The following is a 20134-nucleotide window of genomic DNA, read 5'->3' on the forward strand; positions in this document are numbered from 1 at the left end:
TCCGTCAGTCCTCGGATCACAGACACAATAGAAAATCTATTGTGTCTCGGCCCGATCGGGCCGCTCGGTGGTCAATGGGTTAAATGAGTATATTAATAACAAAGATATACTAGTAATAAATTTTTTAATAGGTACTATTTGGATTTTCATTATACCTCTATCATCCCTCCACTGCCATTGGGCGCCGCGCTCGTTGTTGGCAGACCAGGGCCGGTCGAGATGCGAATCCACAGAGAATATACCATCAGTGGGCAGTCTGGGCATCAGCTCGCCAATCAGGCAAGTAATTTCGTAAAGTTCTTGTGGGAGCCTCGGCAGGAGTTCAACTTGCTGCAAGGGAAAAATTATAAAATTGTTTAAGTACATCAAAGTATATTTTTGTACTTCCTTTTATTATTATAAACTTAGGTACTATTATCATATTATATATATAAAATAATTAAAAAACTTCACTTAAAGAATCACCTCAGTGAAGTCTACCTACAATAATTATATAATTCAGTGAAGCCAGGATAGACAAAGCTACTTATTTTTCAGTCAAAACTGCTCGTTTGTCTTACACCCTTGATAAAACATAAAATTTAATTAATTATAAAAACTAATTATGTTTCCAAACCTCATGATGCACCGTAGATCCGGTGAGCAGACACAGCAGCGTGTCGGCGATGGAGCGCGAGTGCAGCGCGAGCGCGAGCTGCGGGCACGCGCCGCACATCACCCACAGCAGCCGCAGCACCGTGATGAACGTGTTGCCCGAGATCAGCGGCGGCTGCACTACCAACTGGGGACAATTTGTGTTTATTTATTCGCCAGATACGATAAACCACCTGATATTAAGTGTTCACCATCTTCCGGTACACTAGGTTAATTGATATTAAGTGTTCATCACCTCCCGGAAAAATGATAAAGCCGCGTTCATTTTCTGATGTAAGTTGGTATTTAAAAAATGATTTGTAGTGATATGTACAATGTACATGAATATTCTATTATGTATTAGAGTAAACACACATTTCAGAAAATGTAAAAAAAACAAATTTAAGAAATATGAAAGTCACGAAAAGTACGTAGGTGTAATGTAATACATGACATCATACAATCAAATGTAAATTTTAAATTAATGTTTAAGGGAATTGGCATTTTAAGTATCCTTATAATTTTTCACATAATGAAAATGTTATTTCAATTAGTTTTATTCAATGATAGATATGTCTTTAAAAAATAACTACAATTATAAATAGAGATAACTTTAAGCTAATTATGAAATACTCACAAGCTGTTGCAGATTGGTCAGCAATTCAGGTGTGGCGATTTCCTGAAGACGAGATGGGTCATGTTGGAAGCTATCGACGAGCCGAGAGAACGCCAAGCAAACGCACTCTACCGACTTCTTATCTTGAATTGTCAGTCTGGGTAACAATGTAACAGATTGAATTAAATTTTAAATCCTTCGAAATCTAAATTGAAATCTTATTTCAATCTGAAAGAAATATAACTTGCCTGTTAGCCAGTAGTTGAAGTGAGTCCCTAACTAGATGGAACTCATCAGGGGTGAGATTCTGACAGCAATTAGCTGTGATAGACAGCGCCGCGCGTTGAGCGTTGATCGAAAAGAAGTCCAAATATGTAAGACATGCTGATACTCCACGCTGCGAAATACATTTTAATTTAAAATATATCTACACTAATATTATAAAGAGGAAAGGTTTGTATGTATGTTTGCATGTATGGTTTTCACGCATAAACTACTGGACCGATTTTGATGAAACTTGGCACAGATAATCTTTAGACCCTGAGAAAGAACATAGGCTACAATAAATCAAAAAACGAAGTATAATATCAGTTAAAATAATAGATTTAATTTCATTAAAAAACTGCATTTATATAGTAAAAATATATTTCATTTAACTTTTACAACGATACACATTCACAATGGTTTTTATTTTTATTTCAGCATCAGATAAATAAGAAATAAGTACTCACCGCTTGCAATATAGCCTTAGAGTGTCGTCTCGACAGCATATCCAGGGCTGTAAGGCTCTGTTCAGCGACATCCATACAAGTGATCGCTTGCAGTTTGTCCAGGAATGCCGGTACTGCTAGAGCTACGGCGCCGCTACTGCGTGGCAGAGCCTCCAACATGTAGGTCAGCGCACGACACGCGTGGTTCATCTGTTAAATTTATTTGATTGGTTAAAATATGAATAAACGAAATCATGTACTATTGCACATGAACAATTTTTAAGATAAAGAGTGAACTAGGCTTTTACAGAGGACACTTTTACTATAATATTAATTTTATATAAGTTATTCCAAGCTATCAGTATAAACGATATACAAAAGTAGATCTTTTAAATATCAGCTTTCATAAATTTACATAGTACACCTTCACAGTATTGACAAGATTTAGCGCAGAATTGTATCTTTCTAAAGTAATTATTTCCCGAATAAAATGTGAAGGTTACATTTTTTGCAACATAAAACCATTAAAACCTCACCATATCAAAGTTATGTTCAGCTGCCAACAAATTAACGAGCGCGGGCACGACTTGTCGCACGGGGAAGCCGGCGAGCGTGTCCTCGTTGCCCATCACCAGCAGTTGGCACATCTCTATGACGGCTTGCAGCTGCTGCCCCTCGTCGCCGGTCGCTTGCAGCCCGGCCAGCAACTGGGCTGCTTTTGATGCCGCTGTGGGATGGATGTACATTATTGTAGATTTGTTTATTGTGATAAATAAGAATAAATGAGTTCTAGTAGTTCAAGTACTTATAAAGAAAATTTTTAACTTGCTTTGTTATGTACATCAATATAACATTTTTTATATGTTATATAACAGCCATAAGCACTGTTACATATTGTGGAGTTTTTAGATTAGATAGATTTTAATACATATTTTATCTCAAATAAGACATTCTCTGAAACTGTTAGTCTTCACATTTATTATTTTAGCTTTTTTATCAATTAAATGCTTTCATTAATTTTCAAACCGTCATTTAAATCAAAATCAAATGACAGTGTAACGATCCCAAGCCAGAAACATATTATGTGATTGAATAGTAAGCATGCTGATGCTTTTCCATATTGAGTTCAAACTAACCCGAGTTAGCGGTAACAGTGCGATGCAACAGGTGCTGCATGCGCGGGCCGAGCGCGCCGAGCAGGTGGGGCGGCAGGCCGCGCGCCTCGAGCAGCGCCTGCAGGCGGCCCACTTCGCCCTCCTCCGAGGAGGACTCCTCCGCGCCGCCCGCGCTCGCCCCGCCGCCCGCGCTGCACTCCTCCGCCGGTGACGATGCTACACACATACACATTATTATAAACATTCACCTGCATTTATATTACACTTCAGAGCAGTGTATTTAGCCTGGAAGAAATCGCTTTTAAGCGATAAGGTCACCTTTTGTACTTCGTATCCATACAAATATATATTATATACTGTACATTTTAATATTAAATGGTGTGGTACAAATGATTGTACCACACCATTTATAGGTGTGTGTGGTATAAATGATTAAATAAATAAATAAATATTTACGGCCCAGAATTCAAAAGTCGAGATTCAATCGTTTTGCATGATATAATTTCTGCATCACAACAGTTTTGATCAGTGGAGGCAAACATAAAGAGGAAACACAACCTGTATGTTAAGAATCGAAACTTCCTTGATAAAATATGAATGTGTGTACATAAATCGAGATCAACAAAATTGATTCATAAACATTTTAAATAAATGTTACATTATGTATGAATTGATATTTCTATGTTATTTAATATCTTTAATTTTTAATATTCGTGGCAGTAAAAATAAATTATATTAACTAAAAACGTCACTGGTGATGCCAATAATTAAAACTAAGTATGTTATTTACCTTTGCCCTTGGGCTTTGCATCATTTGAAGCGTTATCAGGCATTGATACCGCTGAAGCTGGCACCGGCGGCGTAGACGATGTTGACGCCACAGCACCCTGTTGACAATAAAAAATAATTGAATATACATCAATAATATTATATATAAAATAAATATATTAAGTATATCATAAAATAAACTTACCGTGGTTACTGCCTGGGAGTGGGACCGGCTGGACGAACCACCAGTGCTTGCGCACGAACCCAGAGTGCCTTTACCTAGATAAGAAAAAAGTATTATAAAATTGTGACAAATGTGCACAAGTTATTGTGATCTGTTTTTGTCCAAAAGATATTGATTGGTACAAAGACTGTCCAAGAACATAAAAAACTTAATTATAATAATACTTAATTATTTTATAGTAGGTACAATATTTTACAATCGTTTCGAACATTAATCACAAAAGTGTTTGAAAAATCGAATAAAATTAGAAACATAATTATAAACATATCTCACCCCTCTTATCCCTGCGCGCGGAGGAAGATTGCGCGTGCGGTTGCGGCTGCGGCATGTCGCGCGCGCGCGCACGCCGCCCGCTCGCCGCGCTGCTGCCCGCGTCCTCGCCCCCGCCCGACTGCGGCACAAACACGTTCACATCAGATATACGTCACATTTTTTTATATCAGAAACTCAAACTCAAACATTTATTTATTCAATTAGACTTCTTTTAGAAGCACTTTCGAATCGTCAGTACATATTTTTAATTACCACCGATTCGGAAAGCAGTATCTATGGAGAAGAACCGACAAGAAACTCCATGGTTGCTCTTTTCATGCCAATATTACAGAGCAAGCAAAGAGGCAGGTGGGCCGCCTTATGTTAAGTGGTCACCACCGCCCATAAACACTTAGCACACTAACCGTTTCACCCTTGATAAATACGCCACATTTGAGCTTTGTTAATATCATATTGTTTAGACATGTATGATTAAAAACAAATTGAGGGTATATCGCGAAAGGGGAAAAATTGGCAAGAAAAAGGACCCGCTCCTTTTTATTAATAAATAAAAGGTAAAAAAAAAATTGTTAGGACAAAATAGATTTATGCTTTGTCTACATACACTTCGGAAATTAAAAGAACATTTTTAATAAAAAAAAATAGACTGTAAAATATATTTAATTATAATTATGAATATATAAGAAACTAGCGGTCCGCCCCGGCTTCGCCCGTGGTACATGTTTACGTTTTCTCTACATAAGAACCATCCTCGTACTTCAAGGAATATAATAAAAAAAGAATTATCGAAATCGGTTCAGCCGTTCTCGAGTTATGCGCTTACCAACACATTTTGCGATTCATTTTTATATATGTATAAGAAGATATGAGCCCCATGATATAAGTAACTAGTCTAATATATTTTTAGTATGTTATACATGTTACTTTTATAACAATCTGTTCCAATTGAATACAAACCTGTCTCTTAGAAGAGGTTTCCTGCCTCTGACGTTGAGAGGTGCTGGCTCCTCTCGTCAGGCAAGCACCCAGGGTCGCACCCGTTGCAGCAGCGATACTCTGAGAATCACATGAGTTAATTTGAAATTGAATTTATTGAAAGATGAATAAATCACAATACCAAAAATTTTATTAAATTATAAACCAACAAGTAGCCAGCTTTCACAGACTAAATGAAAATTTTATTAAATTTAAAAAGGTTACAATGCTTATCAGTGATAAATAATTATTATTATCTGTATGCAAAACAATTAGGAACACAGTATAATGAGAGATACCATTAGTAAAGTTGATTTTGATTACCATCATTAAAAACATAAATAAAGTATAATAACTGTGCATCATTCCAATTAACTTACTCTTCTGGCGTTAGTTTGACGTAAATAGGGGAGGTCTCGTGGAACTATAAGTAGTTTACTGTCTGAACTATGCGTTTTAGATGAACTAGCTTCTGGAAAAGAAAAAAAACAATCAATCACTGTTACATCTAAATTTCAAAAAAATTTAAATTTAAACAAACGAAAGAGATACAAACCCTGTAAATCTTTATATGGTGGTGGAGTAGTGGTCCTCCCACGAGTTTCGGCAGCAGTCTTACGTTCTAATGTCGTTTGACTTTGTACCACGTCGCTAGTTGTTGACGGGTTTACTGAAATATTATAACTATTATTGGTGTATGTTTCTATACATTATCTTTCATAAATGACTGCACTTGATATGTGATAAGACGTCTGATAAGCCGAGCGGCTCAGTGCAACATTAAATAGCACAATTATGTCAACGTAATAAACGCTTTATTCATTAAAAATTTAAAACATATGTATGCAATGACGTTTTGACGATTAAACGTTTGTTTATTTTTTTTAATGAGACATAAATAATAGTTGTTGTCGATAAGTGTATAGATTACCTGTACTGTCGCTAATAACAGTAGAAGTGGGCGGGCCGAGATCACGATTGTGACGATTTCGTAGTAAATATGTACACGCTGTCTGCCCAGAAAGTGTGTCAACTTTCTCGGGATCTTGCTCAGGAATTCCTCTATCACTGAAAGTATTTTTATTTGTCTCTGGAATTTCTTTTGCCTGAGACTCTATTTTAAACTTCTTCCTGCACTCTTCGATATCAATTAAGCAGCTACTACTCTTTCTATGTGAAAGTGATCTATGTGTTGATCGTTTCCTCTTCTTTCCTTTTCTTCGACTAGCGGTCGGGCTATACACGGAGTAGTCAGAATCTAATAGCTCAGTGATAGTAGAGGAGCTGAATGGTGAATACGCAAAATCTCTTTCGTCTAGGGGCAATAATCCGCCTTCACTCTGATTTAACGTGTACTGTTGAGTTGAAGTAGTTGCTGCAGATTGATTTAAAGACGAACGTGGCGTCGTCGGTGTATTTATATTATTCGGTACTTGCTCACAAACACTCTCTGTTGATTTAAGAGCAGTACGTGAGCGTGTGCAGTAAGCTACGCACTCGTCTGCAGTACTACTATTGGATGTGGAATGACGTTTATGTTTTTTCTTGTCATGCGAAGAAGTCCGACGCCGTTTAGAGTGTTCACCGGCAGAATGTCTAGGTGTATCTCCGTGTTTGTATTCAGTCGTATCGTAGCGAGTTTCGTAAACGTCTGTTCCGTAGGACCACCGTTCCGAAATAGAGTAATCAGATCTGGGCAGAGAGTTAACGAGACGAGAACTTCTACGTAACTCGACGTTGGTTTGAGGCTCCGAATCAGGCACGCGGCCTGAAGGATGCCGGTGGGTACGCGGCAAGGGCGACGTCGCGTTTCGTCTGCTTCGACGGCTGCGGCTTGCTTTACGCACTTGACGTAACCACCGACCGCCCACCACCCTGCTAGGAGAAGACCTGTAAAAAATATTCATTTTTATTGAAAATGCCTCAAAAAGGCACAGAAAGCTAGGGTGTAAATAAATTTTAACTTTTAAAATGGTATACATGGTATACATTTGTAACAATGAAGCTTTAAGTTGCTTGAAAGAAATCGCGCATGAGCGATAAAGTATTTAACATTTCACCCATTGTACATCTAACTATCGAAAGAAGGCTCCGCTCTGCCATAGCTATACCACTCACAACGAGCCAAGACACACATCCATAGTACGCACGCATCCATAGCACAATTCATAGCACACATCCTTCCATATAATAAACATTATATCTTAGTTGAATCCATTTCCACCTGTGCTATGCTATATGTATCAATTTATACGATTGGTGGATATCAAACACATCCATATCCGGCATAGCATATTCCATCTCTGGTGGAAAAACACCCATCAAGACAGAAAAAGTTTTTTTTTTTCTAGTTAATATTCTACTTATACATATGTCATCAATTTTTTATGTAATACATATTATTGTATAATTAAAAAAATATAAATTTTGTTTAGAAAATACTAAAAAAATTAATGAAATATGGGTCCTGGTCCCTGGGTCACCTTTACAAAGTACCATTCAAACATATTTGCTGTGTATCCTCTTAAAGGATAAAAACGTTTGAGTAATTATAAATTTATAAAGAATAGAAAAAAATCGATCACGAGGCGGGACTCAAACCCGCATCCTTTCGCGCCATTCCGGGGCGGATGCCTGACCAACTCAGCCACTCGTGACCCGCCAGAGCAATCGAATTTATTCTATTCTTTCAGTTTTATGTGTCTGAAGGGACACACCGCGCGCCATCTATTGAGATGATTAACAACCATTTCAACCAATATGAAGCACTTTTCAGTGAATACAATATTGTAACGATGGAACACGACCTTTTTTGTTGAATTTATATCCCTTCAGATCCCTTGATTTTATAACAAATAGAGATAAAAGTTAAAACTGGATCAAGTAATGTCATCAAATTTGATCAAGTAATGTAAATGTTAAATTCGTTTTTTCAAAGAATCCACAAATTCAACACAATTTTACAAAGATTATGAAACCTTTCAATTAAATTTGTCCAATTTCTTACTCTTCTATAATTATTTTTTTCTTTTCAACACTATTTAAGTCACAACAGACACCCAAAGGAACCAAGGATTGCTAAAGCAGCTAAAATTTTTTTTTAATTTTTCATACGGAATTGCATCCACTGATATTCAACTGGTATTATTTACAATTCTTTTATTCAGTATCCTCAACAGAATGACTGCATAATTTCTACATACATACAGGGGTAAAATGTAAGCCTAGAATGGAGAACTCCCAGATTCAATTACTGGTGGGGACTAAGAAAAAATGTGTCACTCTGGCAGACACAGAAAACTAATAAGCGGCTTGTCGGTAAGGTAAGGAGAAAATTAATCACTATAACAAACAATGCATTTTCCCTGTACCTCACAAAGGGATGCAGGAATTGAGAAATTTTAACATATAAAGCTGAATTATTATTATGAGTCTTTAGAGTTATTATGAGTCTTTCAAAAATTCCTACAACGCTTTGGACTTATTAACTTAATTGATTCCTATATTTCATGGTTGTGAAAGCGGCAGAATCTGTTAAAATTATTGAAAATGCAGAATCAAACAAGATTGTTAATACAGTTAACTTTATGAATTATTTTATAAGTGGGATCTTACCTGCTGGACTCTCTCGTGAGTGCAGAGTGCGACGACGGTGTGATGAGTTGCTCGGCCATAGACGACGCTGAGAGAAACGCGGCTACTTGTGTGTGGCCTGCGCAGGCCGCCCGCGCCCGCTACCTGCCCGGCACCATGCCCGGGCGAGCGCTACACCACTTTCTATGCATCCACTATGGTCCCCGTCTTCAAAACCTCATCGCCAACTACACACTCACAATGATAAAGCTTTCCAAAGTTCACCAGCGTTTATGTTTACACTTTCCGTCTTACTATCTGAAACAAAGAAAACGAACACTCAGCACTAGAATAACACTGCGTTACATAAACATTTCGATAATTAATTAGAACACAATACCTGCCAGCAAAGCAGGCTCGCGATTATGTTTAAAAGGTCGCGATATGCAAAACGTTGTTGAATTTTGTATGAATAAGGGTATTATTCAGCTCACTAAATTAATTTTATACCACGTTTCATGGAAATTATCAATACGGATGACACATCAAGGACAGCTACACTTTTCGACATATTTTTCACTATTCACAGTTCACAGCTGGCCATCTGTCAAACTTACTGAGTGTTGCCACTTATTAAATATAAAAACTACCATTACAGTTATCGATTTGGTAGTATTCTAATTCAGCAAAAATCATAAATAAAATGATGCCTTTATACCATTTAGGGCCGATTTTTCAATGCTTGGATAAAACTTATCCGTCCATTAAAGTATTACACGATAATATTAAAATGTCACGTAAACTGTCAAATACGGGCAATTAGAATACGTTTATAAAATGGTAGTTTTGAAGTGAAAACTTCTTTAGCGGCGTTGAGCACTTTTTCTGTAATGGGTATAAAATCTTAAACTCGCGTCAGGACACGTGACCTGATCGAAAAAGCGTAAGACGGATACCATTCCAAAATACCAAACATGCTCAACGTTAATAATCAAGTTTTCATTTCTGCTGGCACTCCCGGAGTGCAACCCGTCATTTTATACATTATTCGACGAACAAGTTTTATCCAAGCATTGAAAAATCGGCCCTTAAGATAATATTAAATATTTTATTTCAATTGCTGCCCAGCAGACGATGTTCTCCCCTATTACCTCTTTTTAGTACGTGCTCAGAGGAATCTTCGTAGTATCAAAAATTTGCTGAATTATTGGTCGAGCCGATTTCATGTTTAACGCTTATCAAAACATTTGGCGATTCCTTTTTATTTTAAAGAATTAACTCTTTAAAGAAGATGACCTAACAGGGTGAATACAATTTGATCCTGTTATTTCTACTACTGTACATGATGTAAGTGTACTAGCAACACTGCAAATGTAAAGGCATATTTTCACTTTCAAACATTAACTTATGATGTTCGCCTGTATATTATGAAGTCGATAAAATATATTACATATGTTTTTTTTTAAACAATTTCACTTTATAATTATAATTTACTAGCTTTCCGCCCGCGGCTTCGCCCGCTTTGTCTAAAACATAATAAATTATATACCTTCATCTTGAATCACTCTATCTATTTAAAAAAACCGCATCAAAATCCGTTGCGTAGTTTTAAAGATTTAAGCATACATAGGGACATAGGGACAGGGAAAACGACTTTGTTTTATTATACTAAGTAGTGACAATTTACTAGCCGTTTGCTCCGGCTGCGCTCAGGTTGAACCGGGATAAAATAAGCCTACTGAATAGTCTACAGTCTACACGATTAGTTACTTGTTCTGTTAGTGAAATGAAATGATTGTATGATCATTGATCGTTATCATGAAATTTGGATCCGATTCGGACCACGATTGAATTTCTTCAGAAAATTTAAATTAGAAATTTAGGTACTTAATAGTTTTTTTCTTTTTTTTTAATTATGAATTTAAACTTTATTCGCCTAGATGCTGACTATCATGGGATGAGCAACATACTGCTACTTTTTATATGCCATCAGTCATACCTAGTACATAATGTACATAGATTTTATAGGAAGTTACACTGTTATCCGACCTGATATTGGCGATCTAGATTATTGTTGAGATTCTTATGTCTTACATAATGTGTACGGTTTTACGTAATGTGGAAATAATATTAAGTCTTAAAACAGCTGTAAGATTTCTAGATGCTAATGCGTTATGCGATCAAGGGCGTGATTGCCTACTACTTGACCTCATAACCGAAATGTAAAATGACCTTCGCAGCGCAGTCATTATAAATATTAATGCAAGTAATTGTATTTATTTACATTCAATGTAACCTAAAATGGTAGGTAAATAATACATTGTTAATTACTCCATTATATACTAGCTACCTAGCAAATAATGCATTTATATTAAAATGTCAGAAATACGTCTCGGATTTAGGGGGCACAAAGATAAATAAATCATGTTATTATCACTCGGGAAATATATTTTAAATGTCACTGGTTTATCAAAATAACCACAACGTAATAATGAGTTTATTTACTTGGATCTATGCAATTAAGACAAAGGATATATAGGCATTATAGGTACACTTGGTCACTTGAATATGATACTAAGTATAGGTACCTATCTAAAGAGGAATCTAAAGAGAAAAATTATATACCTACATATAGAGGTACTGTACGTAGTACCACAGAACAATAACTAGTAACTATAGTACGTACCTACGCAATATTAATAATCCTAGGAATCAAAAAAGTTGAAATGAATATTAAATTTTTTATTCTATAGAGAGTAAGTCAGTGAATCTTCTTGACATTGTGTTATGGAACAATGACCAATTATACGAAGGCTACCTACATAGTAAGTAGGTACATATACTACTTATTATTTATTTATTTTACTCTTTTTCGTAAAAGTGGACTATTAAAATATGATGTTTACAACAGAATGCTTATAGAAATATGATCGTACATAATTTAATAAATGAAGGGATGTACAGTTATGTACAGTTTAGGAAATGAAGGGTCAGATTACATATTGTATACGTTGACATTGTTCCTTTTTTTTCGTCTTTATGAGATCGCAAAGTGCAATGTGCAGTGGCAGGTAGATAAACTTGAATACAACCAATTCTATTTACGTCTACCTGTGTACAGGTAAACGCGACGTTCTGGATCAATAGTGGAACAAAACATACATGGAACGGAATATGGAGATTCAATTTAACTTCTTTCAATAACAAGACCAGTAGTATTTTCTCTTACAAGAAAATCTCAAAAATAGTAATAATATGCACGAGTGTATGCCACATAATAACTAATCATGTCTTAATTAAATAAAAAATTTGTTAATAATATAAACCAAAACAAATGCAAAAAATATTGTATTACTTTTATTTTGCAAATACATAACTACACCTTTATTATATAATATAACATAATAAGAAATATTTTCCCAACAATAATCTGGTACTCTATATCTGTCTAAACAGATGAAACTAAATAATAAATACACAGCTGCTTCTGCAGATGTTAGATTTCACAGGAAAAAAAACATGAAATTTTAATAAAATCATGTAGTATATCCTTAGTAGGTACCTAATTTATTATAAACTAGATTTCCGCCCGTGGCTTTGCCGCAATTTTTGAGAAAAACCCGCCTAGTTCCCTTTCCTTTTAAAATGTGTGATTTTCGGGATAAAAGTAGTCTATGTCTTATTCTGGGTCTTTAGCTACCATTATACCAAATTTAATTGTAATCGGTTCAGTAGTATTTGGGTGAAAGAGTAACAAACATCCATCCTCACGTATACCTCATTTCGCATTTATAATATAACTAGATTTCCGCCCGCGACTTCGCCCGCGTTTTTAAAGGAAAACCCGCATAGTTCCCGTTCCCGTGGGATTTCCGGGATAAAACCTACCCTATGTGTTAATCCAAGTTACCTTCTATATGTGTGCTAAATTTCATTGTAATCTGTTCAGTAGTTTTTACGTGAAAGAGTAACAAACATCCATACAAACTTTCGCCTTTATAATATTATAAATAGGATTCAGACAAATCATAAAATAATTTAAATAACAGTTTATGTTTTCAAGAATAAAATAGTGTTTAAGTTTTCTCAAGTTTAGTCAAACGTATAAACTATAAAGAGTATTTTTTATTGTGACCTACACGAATTAAGGAGGACCTGGGTATCTACCTCTTACATTGCGGTTTCAAAACAATGTATTGATCTCATCGAGTTGGAATTGTCTTTTTTTCGTTACTATGGTGCTACAAATAACAGGACTCGCAGAATTAATTAGTAGTAACAGGGATAGATTTTATCAAAACTAAATATCAGTCGATTTTTTTATTATGTACGTTAACAGTATGTGTTAAGGTTGATTTTGAAATGTTTCGGAAATATTAAATAGGAGAGAGGGGCTGCGCCCCAAGGCCGTCGCGTCGGTCGACAACCCGATAGCACTGATGCGATAGCACGTGCGAATCCTGCTGGCCTCGGAGCTCCGAAATCACTAGCCAATAGCCATACTACCCTGTCTCGCACGCATATAAATCTACTCTGGCGACAGATCTCAACAATACACTATACATGTAACATAGGCTACGAGTCTGAGTCCGTCACGTATAAAGCACATTTAATAAAATAATATAAACTGCAACTGTTCCTATATATAAATAGACGATAAAACACATATAAAGCTCAGTCTATGGGTATCAACCTAACTGTTATACATGTTTAGTTTATTTTGATCTCATAAACCGTTAGCGTACCGGTTCAGTAGCTCTGAAACATTCACTTTTATACATAAGTAGAAAAGATCAGGATATGGCTAAGCTTTTAATGAGTTAAAGTGATTATGTTTTATGGATTGAAAAGAGTGTGTGAAATGATAAATTTCGTCATAAATAGAAGACTCAGTTAATAATTGAGCGCTCATAATTTAGCAGTTAATAATCAAAATCAATCTGTGTTTCACATGAGTGCAGCAAGGGGGAGTCAACGACCGGCCCATTGCAGCGCCCGCGCCCCCGCCAGAACCGAAACACACACTCCTCTCCGGATCCCTATCGGTTCAACGACCTAAACGACCCTTCGTTTATGCCCCACGCAAAATATACAAAAGATCAAATTCTACAGAAAAGAACCACTCCGTTAGTTCTTTTCGAAACTATTAATAAAAATATAATAACTAGATATATTCTTTAGGATAATTTGCCAAATTTGCAACAAACAAGTTAAGAGAATAACAGGGTTCGATACCATGACCTAACCAAATGCAACAAGAACTGTCTACCCATGCAGAACTTGTTATTGTGGTTTTTTTTTCGCTTTTTTCTTTTGGTTTACCATGTATGGCTAAAACTCAGACCCGCCCCCCTAGACAAGTGGCTTTCTATTAGCGTAAAGTTCAATAGAATAGATTATGAATGTATGAGATTGACGTTTGATTACGACGACGACGACGATTGATTACGTCAATTTCATACATTCATAATCTGTTCTATTGAACTTTACGCTAATAGAAAGCCACTTGTTTTATTTTGTAGTAAATATTATTTTTGTTGTTATTAAACAATTTGTATACCTAAAAAACTTTTGCATTTCTTTCTTGGTTTCCGGTATATATATTTCATAGGTATATATTATTTCACTGCTAGGTAGATAGCTGATCTTAATGTTAGCTATCTGCCTGTAGCTAAGGCTATTTTTGTATTTTAAATTGGAATAGGTACTATCATTCCAAAAAAATCTCATGACACATTAAATAGCGGGTTCATTCAGGATTCCTTTTAAAAAATAAATACTTAACTAGCTGTAGCACAATTTAGTAGAAATATAATACGAGACCACGCGTAAATGCACTAACACAAATATTTATATAAATACAAAAAGTGATAAGAGCTAAATTCCCAAAATAACTGACCACGTCGCGCGCCCTCTTGAAATAGTTTGATGCGCTTTTAATGAAACTAAATCGTGTTGGGAAATATGGCAAGACTAAAATATTTGCATATTTCTGAATTGCCAACATATTGGATATAATATATGGGTCTAACCTAGCAGGCGGATAAAAGCACCAAATACGAAGGGACAGAAGAAATTAAGAAAGTTAAATGAAATAAAAATTACATTATGAGCTAACAATAATAATTTGTCGCTTAGTAAATTGCATAGCGTTATGTTGACCTAAATACACTGTAAGATATCGGTGAGAACAAAGAAGCGCAAAGACAAGAAACAAAGCACTAGCGGAACGGAGAGCATTGAATTTTCTCTTGTATATTGAAGAAAAACTTATATTGCTACAGATGAATTCTTTCTTAATACGTCGAACAGTAAACACCAGAAAGGAAATAAAAGAAAAAATAAAAAAGTTGACAACACTGAGTTCAAAGTAAAAATTTAACTATGTTATAAGAACGCGAAAGTTTGTGACGATAGAAGTATGTTTGTTACTATGCTATCACCTGAAAATCATGAACGGATTTTGATAAAAAAAATGTGAAAAAATGTACCTTAAGTACCTACCAGAATAACATAATATGAGCTATAAAATTAAGTACTGACTAGTATTTCTATAGCTCGTGTGTTCATGTTTTTAGTATACTGCATTTTTGGAATACGATATTGTAACGTACAATACGTATCGTATTCCAAAAATACAAAATTGAGTATAAAAGCGAACTTTTCCGTACCAATATTTTGGAGTTTTTCTATAGTGTAAACAAGCTGATCCTAAAATTAAACATTATTTAACTTTGGTGTTACGAAAAAAGGCTTAAAAATACGAATGTTACTTCAGTTAACTGCCTTGAATAAAGATCGATAAAAGTAAACCTTCCAAAGAGAACTTGTGGTTCGTGTTTCAGAGAAAGCTACAGTGTCGCAACAACATCTTCGACTAAAGTCAAAAGGTTTAGCGGCTGTTTGAGCTTCTTGCGTCATAAAACGTTATTTACTGAGTACGATGAATATAAATATAGCTTTAATGGAATGGAATACATGGAAACAATTTAATAAAATATTAAAAAAATAATAAATAAAAAGAAAAGTTTTGAAAATCCAAAAGTGCACGACTCATAATGCTCATTTAATTATGAAATATAAAAAAAAAAAAAAACTTATGGTAGTTTTCGTTTTTTATTAATTGCAATTAAACGACACTGAATTAATTAATCATTCGCATTCAGTGACCTACAATCGATTAGAATATTTAAAAAAAAAATTTAACTCAAATGATGGATTTTTTCACAAGTTATAGTGTTTTCAGGTTTCACACATGACGGACAGGAAAATTTTTTGACCTATTTCGGTGTTTTTTTCCAATTCTATTGAAGTAAATCAATTTTTAAAAAGTATGGGATTAATCTCCATTAAATTATCTCGACAATAGTATGCAAAATATCTTGATTCCGTGAACTAACAAGGCTATAATAATAAGAATAGCTGCAAAAATGAGGCGAAAAAAATTTTTCGATCGTAAAGCACTCTCTGATGCTTCGCATCATGAGTCGTGCAAAAGTGTATCATAATTCAAAGCAGGTCATATCATTTCACAAGGAAAGATTTGTAAGCATATTTTACAAATAAACAGAATATCTAGAGAGCTACATTATCATTGAGTAAGGCAATATTTATACGAAAAAAAAAATGTGAATTACTACTAATTCCAACTTAAGTTGTACAATCGCCACAAAATATATTTCATCGCATGCGCTGCGGAAAGCACTGATGATAAAAGAACAACACAATCCATCATTATCCAAAATTCTCTTCGTATTCAAGACCGTTTTTTTAAACCTGTTGATTACTTTTTGAATTATCGTAACCGGACATTCCATCAAAAGATATTAAGAGAAAATCTACTACTATTGAAACTTGCTTGAGTACTGGACTTATATTTCAAAAAATATTCCACCTACTTTCGACTGAATGGTACACTATTCCTATGTAATCCTTCGAAAAGTATAATACATACCTATAACTATTTCAACATTTCAAAGCAAAATAATCGTTATAGTATTAGTAAACAAGCTGTGGTTTGAAATATGTCGTCACACAGTGTACGTTTTATATCTAGGTCATTCTCGTTCTGTGAGCACGTGCATGTATTGAAATTCATCCATTATAGAAGCTCAGCTAAATTTCCTACATTACAAATTTAAATATAACAATAACATTAATTAATTATTAATTACATAGATGCCTACTTATTTTTATGATTTAATAAGTAATATGTTATAATATGTAATACATAGTAAATTTTCTCCATCGTGATACATAATATTATCTCTCTGTACATAATATTGTATAAAAATGAATCCCTATTTCACTTGGTAGATCACGCGTGAACGGCTTGACCGTTTTCGGTAATTCTTATTTTTATGTGTTCGTTATTATCACGGTTACAGTTATGCATTCTTTTGTGATCTTTTAGTGAACATTGCATAGAAATCTTTTCGAGTGCACTAATAATAACGAAAATAATGTTCTTCGTCTGTTTACATTAAAAGAATTTGACATAGCGTCGCGTAGTTAGAATGAGCATTCGCTCGTTTGATGTAAATGCACCGTAATATTTTATATTACCGATGTGGACTATGGCTGTGGAGCGACGCATGACGATGACGGTATGAAATATGAATGCACGGAAATTACGAATAGACCTATGTGAGATGATGCCTGAACCTGATGAGCTCAGATGTTGAAAAATCGATATACCTAATCGATGCATATTACTAGTATAAATTATCTTTTTTCGTTAAGATACAATTTATAGGATCGACAAAGGAAAACGTGACGTCACATATTTATGCTGTGAGAAGTTATCACAATTATTTGCTGTACATTTTCGTCACATAATTTTGGTGCCACTTTATTATGCTGCTTACTAATGTCAGATAATTTTGCTGTATACGGGCAGACAGATATTATGAACTTGTTCTTGTGACAGATATTTTTGCTAATCGCCCTCTAGGCATACACTTACATATAATATGATATACTTAATATTAATTCTCGTGACTGTACCTTACATATATGACTTAAGCCTGTTAGTGAAAACCATATGAATCTTAATGTAGTTAGTTGCATATTCTGACGAATATATAGATAGTTCTAGTTCTTTTATATTTCATGCCTTTGGATAACTTACATTATATACCTATGTGTATTGGTTTATTAATTCGGCGTTGCAATAATTGAAGCTGAACTCAATTGAAAATCCAGAATATAAATTGTGTCCACAATGGCTAGATGGCTAGCTGGCAGAATTAATAAAAGAAAGATTCTCATGTAAAAACAGCTTCAGTTCGACATTTAAATATGTACCTAAATACTCTCGTCTCTCCCATACATATAAAATAGCAGCGGCACTAGTAAATACGGATTTTTTTGTATAAGTTTAACTTGAAGATTTTAAAAGTTGCATTTAATGTGCACACGCAAACAGTTTATCATGCGACCTTGTCGGAAATTGCATTATGAACATTACTTAGGTGTACGAACTCTTTACATGCGATAACGACTGCTGGTTGCGAATGAAGTGAATAAAAATTGCAAAAATAATGCCAACCAAAAAATATTCTATGATTTTATGTAGCATTGGTGCATTCTTATTTATTTCAAATTAGATTACACATTCTAAAATGAATCACATCATTTTATTTATTAATCGCTTTACAACTTATAAATTGCACGTCATCATAATATTTTAATTTGGTTTACCAAAGTAAAAGCAAACAATACAAGATATAATATTCTAATAATTGAAGGGAGTCCGCCGTCGCATACAACACAGGTAATGAGAAGTGTATAGTGTACCCTACAGCTCGTCCGGGCCGCCACAGCCGGATCGATAGAAGCGAGTTCTGTGCTCTGAGTAGCGAGCAGCCACCCTGCCTCCTCACCTATATATACTTCTACCGATAATAGAGATGAACGTTCAACGTCAGTGCTAGATTTAAGTACATTTAAACTATAATCGCCGCAATTTTACACAAATCAGTTTATTTAAGTCTATAAAATATGAGAATGTTTGATCGATATAATAATTTATGGAATGGGAGAATTATGCCCATAACACTTAGTTACTTTACTCTAGTGTTATTAAAAACTAGAGTTGAAATATTTTTATTAAGTATACTTTAAACTTACATTTTTATGAAAACCATCTATTTCTTTTACGCGATCGGAAATACTAAGTGCAAAAAGAATAATCACCTCGCCATGAGCCATCGTCAGAAATTGAAACACTGTTTTTCGGTGCATGAAACCGCTGCTATTTTTAGTTGATTGTTCTAGCATATTGGATTGTTTAATTTATCAGTCTCTCAAAGTCAAATAATAGAATACCTACTAGGGTATGCACAATTAGTGACGACAATATTATTCTAAAAAAAATTACCTTTATAAATGTTAATCTCCATGATCGTAATTAGATGGAGAGAATTATGCCAATAATCCATTTTTTAACTTTGTAGGTACTATAAAGAAGAAATAATACTATATTTAAGAAATTTTCGTACAGGGTGTCGTGCAAAACTAAGCAACCCAGCTATTTTAAATATTTATCATTACCAAATCAACATGTAGAAGATATTTAATGTAAGTGCATGTATAGCAATTATTGATAAAATTGTGTTGGATAATTACATAAAATTGTAGTTATTAGGAAAGTTTGTAGTTATTAGTTAAGAGTTAAGACTTACTTGTCTGAAAGCTTTGCGAGGAAGGGTAGAGTAGAGGGTACAGTCATGATGTGGCAGCCCATACATTTTGTCTATTCAGAAAACTTTGGCTGTTTCCCTTTATGGACAAACATTGTCTTTTACTTCCTACTTGCTTTTATCGACATTTTTAAGCTAATCCCTGATTTTGCAAAGTAGAAGATGCTTAGAATAGGTCAGTGGTCGTAGTCAGTGAGCGTCGTCGCTATGAGGTAGGTCCTAGGTGAAAATGTAATAGAGGACGGGTTCTTAGACTGAACCCTGTGGAACCCCAGCAAGACAATTTGCAATCGTATAGTGCAGAATGCAGATCTAGCTTCCCCATGTTTAACAAGGAATAATCTTTTTTCTAGATAGGATCTTATTATACGGAATCTTGTATGTGGGAAAACATTTTCTTACGACGCGTCGTAGTATTGTGTCAAACCCTGTCGAAAGCCTGTTGAATATCCAGGTATCAAGCAGTTATAAATTATATGTTACTAGCTTTCCACCCACAGCTTCGCCCGCGCAGTCAAAGAAAA

At 34.8% G+C, this 20134-nt stretch overlaps 2 protein-coding genes across 7 annotated transcripts in view; both read right to left on the minus strand.

Moving 5' to 3' along the window:
* LOC149489688 (THAP domain-containing protein 1-like) overlaps positions 1–20134 on the minus strand; it is a 147140-nt gene that overhangs the window by 117505 nt on the left and 9501 nt on the right. The gene's annotated exons all lie outside the window — the stretch shown is intronic.
* Positions 1–20134, minus strand: part of ctrip (E3 ubiquitin-protein ligase ctrip) — a 39038-nt gene that overhangs the window by 14694 nt on the left and 4210 nt on the right. For 4 of the 6 annotated variants that reach the window (XM_089714428.1, XM_089714427.1, XM_089714426.1 and 1 more), the window contains exons 2-16: positions 8950–9225; positions 6266–7224; positions 5891–6004; positions 5715–5806; positions 5317–5415; positions 4360–4477; positions 4048–4121; positions 3865–3961; positions 3096–3290; positions 2496–2686; positions 1981–2169; positions 1498–1646; positions 1271–1406; positions 617–781; positions 156–330 (exon numbers count right to left, since the gene is read on the minus strand). In XM_089714428.1, coding sequence (XP_089570554.1) covers positions 156–330; positions 617–781; positions 1271–1406; positions 1498–1646; positions 1981–2169; positions 2496–2686; positions 3096–3290; positions 3865–3961; positions 4048–4121; positions 4360–4477; positions 5317–5415; positions 5715–5806; positions 5891–6004; positions 6266–7224; positions 8950–9008 — 2812 coding nt within the window. In that variant the 5' untranslated portion in view covers positions 9009–9225. Of the gene's footprint in view, positions 1–155; positions 331–616; positions 782–1270; positions 1407–1497; positions 1647–1980; positions 2170–2495; positions 2687–3095; positions 3291–3864; positions 3962–4047; positions 4122–4359; positions 4478–5316; positions 5416–5714; positions 5807–5890; positions 6005–6265; positions 7225–8949; positions 9226–9307; positions 9524–20134 lie in introns of those variants that run through there. The other 2 variants (XM_089714423.1, XM_089714425.1) reach the window with 2 other exon arrangements.

This window comes from Colias philodice, chromosome 3 (assembly GCF_061535455.1).
Source record: "Colias philodice isolate Cphi_HAF_F1 chromosome 3, ilColPhil1 Martin Lab GWU primary, whole genome shotgun sequence".
In the NCBI taxonomy this organism is placed as follows: domain Eukaryota; kingdom Metazoa; phylum Arthropoda; class Insecta; order Lepidoptera; family Pieridae; genus Colias; species Colias philodice.